Raw genomic sequence first — 10,000 nt, forward strand, 5'->3', positions numbered from 1 at the left:
GCCTCATAGAGCCGACTGAGGATAGCCTCATAGAGCCGACTGAGGATAGCCTCATAGAGCCGACTGAGGATAGCCTCATAGAGCCGACTGAGGATAGCCTCATAGAGCCGACTGAGGATAGCCTCATAGAGCCGATTGAGGATAGCCTCATAGAGCTGACTGAGGATAGCCTCATAGAGCCGACTGAGGATAGCCTCATAGAGCCGACTGAGGATAGCCTCATAGAGCCGATTGAGGATAGCCTCATAGAGCCGATTGAGGATAGCCTCATAGAGCCGACTGAGGATAGCCTCATAGAGCCGATTGAGGATAGCCTCATAGAGCCGATTGAGGATAGCCTCATAGAGCCGACTGAGGATAGCCTCATAGAGCCGATTGAGGATAGCCTCATAGAGCCGACTGAGGATAGCCTCATAGAGCCGACTGAGGATAGGCTCATAGAGCCGACTGAGGATGGCCTCATAGAGCCGACTGAGGATAGCCTCATAGAGCCGACTGAGGATAGCCTCATAGAGCCGACTGAGGATAGCCTCATAGAGCCGACTGAGGATAGCCTCATAGAGCCGACTGAGGATAGCCTCATAGAGCCGATTGAGGATAGCCTCATAGAGCCGATTGAGGATAGCCTCATAGAGCCGACTGAGGATAGCCTCATAGAGCCGATTGAGGATAGCCTCATAGAGCCGACTGAGGATAGCCTCATAGAGCCGATTGAGGATAGCCTCATAGAGCCGACTGAGGATAGCCTCATAGAGCCGACTGAGGATAGCCTCATAGAGCCGACTGAGGATGGCCTCATAGAGCCGACTGAGGATAGCCTCATAGAGCCGATTGAGGATGGCCTCATAGAGCCGACTGAGGATAGCCTCATAGAGCCGACTGAGGATGGCCTCATAGAGCCGACTGAGGATAGCCTCATAGAGCCGACTGAGGATAGCCTCATAGAGCCGATTGAGGATAGCCTCATAGAGCCGATTGAGGATAGCCTCATAGAGCCAGAGAGAGAGGCAAGGCACATGGAGAGAGTTAAATAAAGGTTAAATAAAAAAATATGACAAAATAAACATGACTGGAGCTTGAGACAATCCACCCCTCTCTCTCCCCCTTTCTCCTCCCTCTCTCTCCCCCTTTCTCCTCCCTCTCTCTCCCCCTTTCTCCTCCCTCCCTCCCTCTCCCCATTTCTCCTCCCTCCCTCTCCCCCTTTCTCCTCCCCCTTTCTCCCCCTTTCTCCTCCCTCTCTCTCCCCCTTTCTCCTCCCTCTCTCTCCTCCTTTCCCCTCCCTCCCTCTCTCCCTTTTTCCTCCCTCTCTCTCACCCCCTTTCCTCCTCCCTCCCTCTCCCCCTTTCTCCTCCCTCTCTCTCCCCCTTACCCATCCCTCTCTCCCCCTTTCCCCCTTTCTCCTCCCTCCCTCACCCTCTCTCTCCCCCTTCCCACCCTCCCCCTCTCTCCCTTTCTCCTCCCTCTCCCCCTTTCTCTCCCCCTTTCCTCCTCCCTCCCTCTCCCCCTTTCTCCTCCCTCTCTCTCCCCCTTACCCATCCCTCTCTCCCCTTTCCCCCTTTCTCCTCCCTCCCTCACCCTCTCTCTCCCCCTTCCCCCCTCCCCCCTCTCTCCCTTTCTCCTCCCTCTCCCCCTTTCTCCTCCCTCTCTCTCCCCCTTTCTCCTCCCTCCCTCTCCCCCTTTCTCTCCCTCTCTCCCCTTTTCTCCTCCCTCCCTCCCTCTCCCCCTTTCTACTCCCTCTCTCTCCCTTTCTCCTCCCTACCTCCCTCTCCCCCTTTCTCATCCCCCTCTCTCTCCCTTTCTCCTCCCCCTCTCCCCTTTTCTCCTCCCTCCCTCCCTCTCCCCCTTTCTACTCCCTCTCTCTCTCCCTTTCTCCTCCCTCCCTCTCTCTCCCCCTCCCCCCTTTCTCCTCTCTCTCCCCCTTTCTCCTCCCTCTCTCTCCCCCTTTCTCCTCCCTCTCTCTCCCTCTTTGCTTCTCTTCTCTGTCTCGTTACTGAGGGCACATTAGCACTCGACTGCACTAAGTCTGCTGACACTGTGCGCCCCCCGTATTCATGTCCCTGCTCCAGAAAAACATACAGCAAGCAACACAAACAAACATGAACAGTCCTCACTGAAACTCACTGCAGAAAAAGACTAACAGGTCTTTCAATCAATCCTTAATGAGATTTGGAACTGAGTAACGTCTGAGAGACACTAACTTAATGTACTTTGATTAAGGATGGCTCCTCTACATACTGATCCACCGTCAGGATCAATTAAACCGCTCTTCTATTGGCTTTCTGGACAAATTGACCAATAAGGTCTAAGGACTGGACTCTAGGGAGGAAGTTCAGAGGTTAAACCCCCTGTACATTTGAGCTTATTGACTGGCTACCTCAGTGGAGAGAGAAAACCCAGTTAACAGAGATCTTTAGACACTAAACAGTACAGATGGAATTAGGCCAAACCTTTTGTCATTAAATAGAAACCTGCTCATTTGGTTATGTGGTAAAGGTACGCTATGTGTTTCTGCATCGAGTCACAGTGCTAATCAGTGTCATTTGTTAGGCTAGCACAATCACTGCTGTGATTACATTGAGTAGTGGGTCTCTCAACTATTCCTGTACCACAGATTGGTAAGATACTATATTATTATTAAGATACTAGATATTATCCTTCCTCCTTGGATGTCCATTTACATTACAACTAGCCTGTAGAAGTGACAGTTAACCATCAGGGACTGGCCCTGTTCATGGACCAGAAGTTGAGGCATCCTGAAAAATTGAGGCCTAAAACTAGTCTTACCAAATTCAGCAAAAAAAGAAACGTCCCTTTTTCAGGACCCCTGTCTTCAAAGATAATACATACAAATCCAAATAACTTCACAGATCTTCATTGTAAAGGGTTTAATCACTGTTTCCCATGCTTGTTCAATGAACCATAAACAATTAATGAACATGCACCTGTGGAACGGTCGTTAAGACACTAACAGATTACAGACGGTACGCAATTAAGGTCACAGTTATGAAAACTGAGGACACTAATGAGGCCTTTCTACTGACTGAAAAACACCAAAATAAAGATGCCCAGTGCCCCTGTTCATCTGCGTGAACGTGCCTTAGGCATGCTGCAAGGAGGCATGAGGACTGCAGATGTGGCCTGGGCAATAAATTGCAATGTCCGTGTGAGACGCCTAAGACAGCGCTACAGGGAGACAGGACGGACAGCTGATGTGTCGCAGTGGCAGACCACGTGTAACAACACCTGCACAGGATCGGTACATCCGAACATCACACCTGTGGGACAGGTACAGGATGGCAACAACAACTACCCGAGTTACACCAGCAACGCACAGTCCCTCCATCAGTGCTCAGACTGTCCTCAATAGGCTGAGAGAGGTTGGACTGAGGGCTTGTAGGCCTGTTGTAAGGCAGGTCTTCACCAGACATCACCGGCAACACCATCACCTATGGGCACAAACCCACCGTCACTGGACCAGACAGGACTGGCAAAAAGTGCTCTTCACTGACGAGTCGCGGTTTTGTCTCACCTGGGATGATGGTCGGATTCGTGTTTATCGTCGAAGGAATGAGCGTTACATCAAGGCCTGTACTCTACTCTGAAGCGGGATCAATTTGGAGGTGGAGGGTCCGTCATGGTCTGGGGTGGTGGGTCACAGCATCATCGGAGTGAGCTTGCAGGCAATCTCAATCATGTGCGTTACAGGGAAGACATCCTCCTCCCTCATATGGTACCCTTCCTGCAGGCTCATCCTGACATGACCCTACAGCATGACAATGCCACCAGCCATACTGCTTGTTCTGTGCGTGATTTCCTGCAAGAGAGGAATGTCAGTGTTCTGCCATGGCCAGCGAAGAGCCCGGATCCCATTGAGCACGTCTGGGGCCTGTTGGATAGGAGGGTGAGGGCTAGGGCCATTCCCCCCCAGAAATGTCCGGGAACTTGCAGGTGCCTTGGTGGAAGAGTGGGGTAACATCTCACAGCAAGAACTGGCAAATCTGGTGCAGTCTATGAGGAGGAGATGCACTGCAGTACTTAATGCAGCTGGTGGCCACACCAGATACTGACTGTTACTTTTGATTTTGACCCCCCTTTTGTTCAGGGACACATTATTCAATTTCTGTTAGTCACATGTCTATAGAACTTGTTCAGTTGATGTCTCAGTTGTTGAATCTTGTTATTGTCATACAAATATTTACACATGTTAAGTTTGCTGAAAATAAACGCAGTTGACTGTGAGAGGATGTTTGTTTCTTTTGCTGAGTTTACATACAGTGCCTTCGGAAAGTATTCAGACTCATTGACTTTTTCCACATTTTGTTACGTTACAGACTTATTCTAAAATGTATTAAAGAGATTTTTTCCCTCAGCAATCTACACACAATACCCCATAACGACAAAGCAAAAACAGTTTTTTATAAATTTTTGCAATTGCATTATAAATAAAAAACAGAAAAACCTTATTTACATACAGTTGAAGTCGGAAGTTTACATACACTTAGGTTGGAGTCATTAAAACTAATTTTTCAACCTCTCCACAAATTTCTTGTTAACAAACTTTAGTTTTGGCAAGTCGGTGAGGACATCTACTTTGTGCATGAAACAAGTAATTTTTACAACAATTGTTTACAGACAGATTATTTCACGTATAATTCACTGTATCACAATTCCAGTGAGTCAGAAGTTTACATACACTAAGTTGACTGTGCCTTTAAACAGCTTGGAAATTCCAGAAAATGATGTCATGGTTTTAGAAGCTTCTGATAGGCTAATTGACATCATTTGAGTCAATTGGAGGTGTACCTGTGGATGTATTTCAAGGCCTACTGTAACGGATGTTGTCTGGAGATAGAGAGGAGGACCAAGGTGCAGCGTGGTAAGTGTTCATGTCTTTTTAATAAACAAACTGAACACTGGAACAAAACAATAAATGATGTGAACAAAACGAAACAGTACCGTGTGGCCCAAACACTCACACGGAAACAAACACCCACAAACCAAAAGTGAAACCCAGGCTACCTAAGTATGATTCTCAATCTGGGACAACAATTGACAGCTGCCTCTGATTGAGAACCATACTAGGCCGAACTCAAAAACCAACATAGAAAAAGAAACATAGACTGCCAACCCCAACTCAACCCCAAACACAGACAAAAACAAAGGAACTAAGGTCAGAACGTGACACCTACCTTCAAACCCAGTGCCTCTTTGCATGACATCATGGGAAAATCAGCCAAGACCTCAGAAAAATAAATTGTAGAAATCAGCCAAGACCTCAGAAAAAAAATTGTAGACCTCCACAAGCCTGGTTCATCCTTGGGAGCAATTTCCAAACGCCTGGAGGTACCACGTTCATCTGTACAAACAATAGTACGCATGTATAAACACCACGGGACCACGCAGCCGTCATACCGCTCAGGAAGGAGACGTGTTCGGTCCCCTAGAGATGAACATACTTTTGTGCAAAAAGTGCAAATCAATCCCAGAACAACAGCGAAGGACCTTGTGAAGATGCTGGAGGAAACAGGTACAAAAGTAGCTATATCCACAGTAAAACGAGTCCTATATCGACACAACCTGAAAGGCCGCTCAGCAAGGAAGAAGCCACTGCTCCAAAACAGCCATAAAATAGCCTGACTACGGTTTGCAACTGCACATGGGGACAAAGATTGTAACAAAAATAGAACTGTTTCTCCCGGGTGGCGCAGTGGTTAAGGGCGCTGTACTGCAGCGCCAGCTGTGCCATCAGAGTCCCTGGGTTCGCGCCCAGGCTCTGTCGTAACCGGCCGCGACCGGGAGGTCTGTGGGGCGACGCACAATTGGCCTAGCGTCGCCCGGGTTAGGGAGGGCTCGGTCGGTAGGGGTGTCCTTGTCTCATCGCGCACCAGCGACTCCTGTGGCGGGCTGGGCGCAGTGTGCGCTAACCAAGGTGGCCAGGTGCACAGTGTTTCCTCCGGCGCATTGGTGCGGCTGGCTTCCGGGTTGGATGCGTGCTAAGATGTTAAGAAGCAGTGCGGCTTGGTTGGGTTGTGTATCGGAGGACGCATGACTTTCAACCTTTGTCTCTCCCGAGCCCGTATGGGAGTTGTAGCGATGAGACAAGATAGTAGCTACTACAACAATTGGACACCACGAAATTGGGGAGAAAAACGGGTAAAATAAAAATAAAAAAAAGAATAATAATAATAATTTTAAAAAAAATAATAAAACAAAAATTGAACTGTTTGGCCATAATGACTGTCGTTGTGTTTGGAGGAAAAATGGGGAGGCTTGCAAGCTAAAGAACAACACCATCCCAACCGTGAAGCACAGGGGTGGCAGCATCATGTTGTGGGGGTGCTTTGCTGCAGAAGGGACTGGTGCACTTCACAAAATAGATGGCATCATGAGGCAGGAAAATTATGTGGATATATTGAAGCAACATCTCAAGACATCAGTCAGGAAGTTAAAGCTTGGTCGCAAATGGGTCTTCCAAATGGACAATGACCCCAAGCATACTTCCAAAGTTGTGGCAAAATGGCTTAAGGACAACAAGGTCAAGGTATTGGAGTGACCATCACAAAGCCCTGACCTCAATCCTATAGAAGATTTGTGGGCAGAACTGAAAAAGCATGTGCGAGCAAGGAGGCCTACAAACCTGACTCAGTTACACCAGCTCTGTCAGGAGGAATGGGACAAAATTCACCCAACTTATTGTAGGAAGCTTGTGGAAGGCTACCCAAAACGTTTGACCCAAGTTAAACTATTTAAAAGCAATGCTACCAAATACTAATTGAGTGTATGTAAACTTCTGACCCACTGGGAATGTGATGAAATAAATAAAAGCAGAAATAAATAAATATCTCCACTATTATTCTGACATTTCACATTCTTAAAATAAAGTGGTGATCCTAACTGACCTAAGACAGGGAATTTTTACTAGGATTAAATGTCAGGAATTGTGAAAAAGTGAGTTTAAATGTATTTGGCTAAAGTGTAAGTAAACTTCTGACTTCACCTGTAAGTATTCAGTCCCTTTGCTATGGGACTCGAAATTGAGCTCAGGTGCATCCTGTTTCCATTGATCATCCCTGAGATGTTTCTACAACTTGATTGGGTCCACCTGTGGTAAATTCAGTTGATTGGACCTGATTTGGAAAGGCACACACCTGTCTATATAGTTGCCAGTGCATGTCAGAGCAAAAACCAAGCCATGAGGTCGAAGGAATTGTCAGTAGAGCTCAGAGACAGGATGGTGTCGAGGTACAGATCTGGGGAAGGGTACCAAAACATTTCTGCAGCACTGTGTTCTTCAACAACACGGTTGTCTCCATCATTTTTAAATGGAAGAAGTTTGGAACCACCAAGACTCTTCCTAGAGCTGGCCGCCCAGCCAAACTGAGCAATCGGGGGAAAAGGGCAGTGACCAAGAACTCAATGGTCACTCTGACAGAGCTCTAGAGATCCTCTGTGGAGATGGGAGAACCTTCCAGAAGGACAACCATCTCTGCAGCACTCATCCAATCAGGCTTTTCTGGTACAGTGGCCAAAGGAAGCCACTCCTCAGTAAAAGGCACATGACAGCCCTCTTGGAGTTTGTCAAAAGGCACTTAAAGGACTCTCAGACCATGAGAAACAAGATTCTCTGGTCTGATGAAACCAAGATTGAACTCTTTGGCCTGAATGCCATGCGTCACGTCTGGAGGAAACCTGGCACCATCCCTACAGTGAAGCATGGTGGTGGCATCATCGTCCTGTGGGAATGTTTTTCAGCGGCGGGGACTGGGAGGCTAGTCAGACTTAAAGTTAAAGATAAACGGAGCAAAGTATAGAGAGAGATCCTTGATGAAAACCTGCTCCAGAGTGCTCAGAACCTTAGACTGGGCGAAAGTTCGACTCCCAACAGGACAACGACCCTAAGTAGCCAAGACAATGCAGGAGTGGCTTCAGGAGAAGTCTCTGAATGTCCTAGAGTGGCCCAGCCAGAGCCCGGACTTGAAAATAGCTGTGCAGCAACGCACCTCATACCCAAGACTCACGGCTGTAATTGCTGCCAAATGTGCTTCAACAAAGTACTGAGTAAAGGGTCTGAACACTTATGTAAATGTGATATTTAGTTTTTTTATTTTGTAAACCTGTTTTTGCTTTGTCATTATGGGGTATTGTGTGCAGATCAATGGAAAAAATCTATTTAATACATTTTAGAATAAGGTTGTAACGTAAGAAAATGTGGAATAAGTCAAGGGGTGTGAATAGTTTCCGAATGCATTGTAGGAATAAATGCATGAAGTATGTACATAAGAGATGTGTTACTTTGAAAACTGCTGATACATACCAGTGTGTCGAGGAAGGCAGTTTGGATCAGCGTGATCTCTGTGTGTGTGTGCCTGTGCGTGTTTGTGACAGTCAGTCCTTACCAGTATGTCAAGGCAGGCAGCTTTAAGCAGCGTGATCTGGTCAGCTATGGTGAGTCCTGTGAAGCCAGGCACTCGTTTGGCAAACTCCACGATCTTTATAATGCACTTAGTAGCCAGCTCACTGAACTTATCCCACAGCCCCAGGTCCAGCCTCACGCGTTGTTCCGCACTCGACTTCTGGAGTGGGGAGAGAGAGGACACACTCATGCATTAGCAGGCATGCAGACACACACACGGAGACACACAGGCACACACACACACACATAGAACCAAACACAAACAAAGAGTCTGGCGAGAGGCACCGTCATGAGACAACGAGTTGCTAATGATCTCCAGTCTTCACCCATTCACTATATCTCACTGTATATAGATAATACACTCGATCTCACTGTATATAAACAATACACTATCTCACTGTATATAAATAATACACCATCTCACTGTATATAAACAATACACTATCTCACTGTATATAAACAATACACTATCTCACTGTATATAAATAATACACTATCTCACTGTATATAAATAATACACTATCTCACTGTATATAAATAATACACTATCTCACTGTATATAAATAATACACTATCTCACTGTATATAAATAATACACTATCTCACTGAATATAAACAATACACTATCTCACGGTATATAAATAATACACTATCTCACTGTATGTATATAATACACTATCTCACTGTATATAAATAATACACTATCTCACTGTATATAAATAATACACTATCTCACTGTATATAAACAATACACTATATCTCACTGTATATAAACAATACACTATCTCACTGTATATAAATAATACACTATCTCACGGTATATAAATAATACACTATCTCACTGTATGTAAATATTACACTACCTCACTGTATATAAATAATACACTATCTCACTGTACATAAATAATACACTATCTCACTGTATATAAACAATACACTATCTCACTGTATATAAATAATACACTATCTCACTGTATATAAATAATACACTATATCTCACTGTATATAAACAATACACTGTCTCACTGTATATAAATAATACACTATATCTCACTGTATATAAACAATACACTATCTCACTGTATATAAATAATACACTATCTCACAGTATATAAACAATTTACTATATCTCACTGTATATAAATAATACACTCTATCACACTGTATATAAACAATACACTATCTCACTGTATATAAACAATACACTATATATAAATATTACACTATATCTCACTGTATTTAAACAATACACTATCTCACTGTATATAAATTATACACTATATCTCACTGTATATAAATAATACACTATATCTCACTGTATATAAACAATACACTATATCTCACTGTATATAAATAATACACTCTATCTCACTGTATATAAATAATACACTCTATCTCACTGTATATAAATAATACACTCTCCACCATGAAACTATAGAAATATAGAACATTCAGTGGTTGTTGTTGTTGTTGTCATAAATAGAGCCGAGCAGAGAGGACTGGGCTGTGGTAATGAGTGAGAGCAGGAGGAGAGGAAAGAGAGAGAACAGAAATCAGCCATAAACTGTGACAGGTAGCAGGGAGCAC

The 10,000-nt window shown here is 45.0% G+C and overlaps 1 protein-coding gene across 1 annotated transcript in view; it reads right to left on the reverse strand.

Annotated features, from left to right (window-relative positions):
* LOC139397095 (retinoic acid receptor beta-like) overlaps positions 1 to 10,000 on the reverse strand; it is a gene marked incomplete at its 3' end in the record, with an annotated part of 46,461 nt that overhangs the window by 10,256 nt on the left and 26,205 nt on the right. The window contains exon 3 of the mRNA XM_071143961.1: positions 8,397 to 8,573. Within this exon, the coding sequence (XP_071000062.1) occupies positions 8,397 to 8,573 (177 nt within the window). The remainder of the gene's footprint in view (positions 1 to 8,396; positions 8,574 to 10,000) is intronic.

This window comes from Oncorhynchus clarkii, unplaced genomic scaffold (genome assembly GCF_045791955.1).
Source record: "Oncorhynchus clarkii lewisi isolate Uvic-CL-2024 unplaced genomic scaffold, UVic_Ocla_1.0 unplaced_contig_9557_pilon_pilon, whole genome shotgun sequence".
In the NCBI taxonomy this organism is placed as follows: Eukaryota; Metazoa; Chordata; class Actinopteri; order Salmoniformes; family Salmonidae; genus Oncorhynchus; species Oncorhynchus clarkii.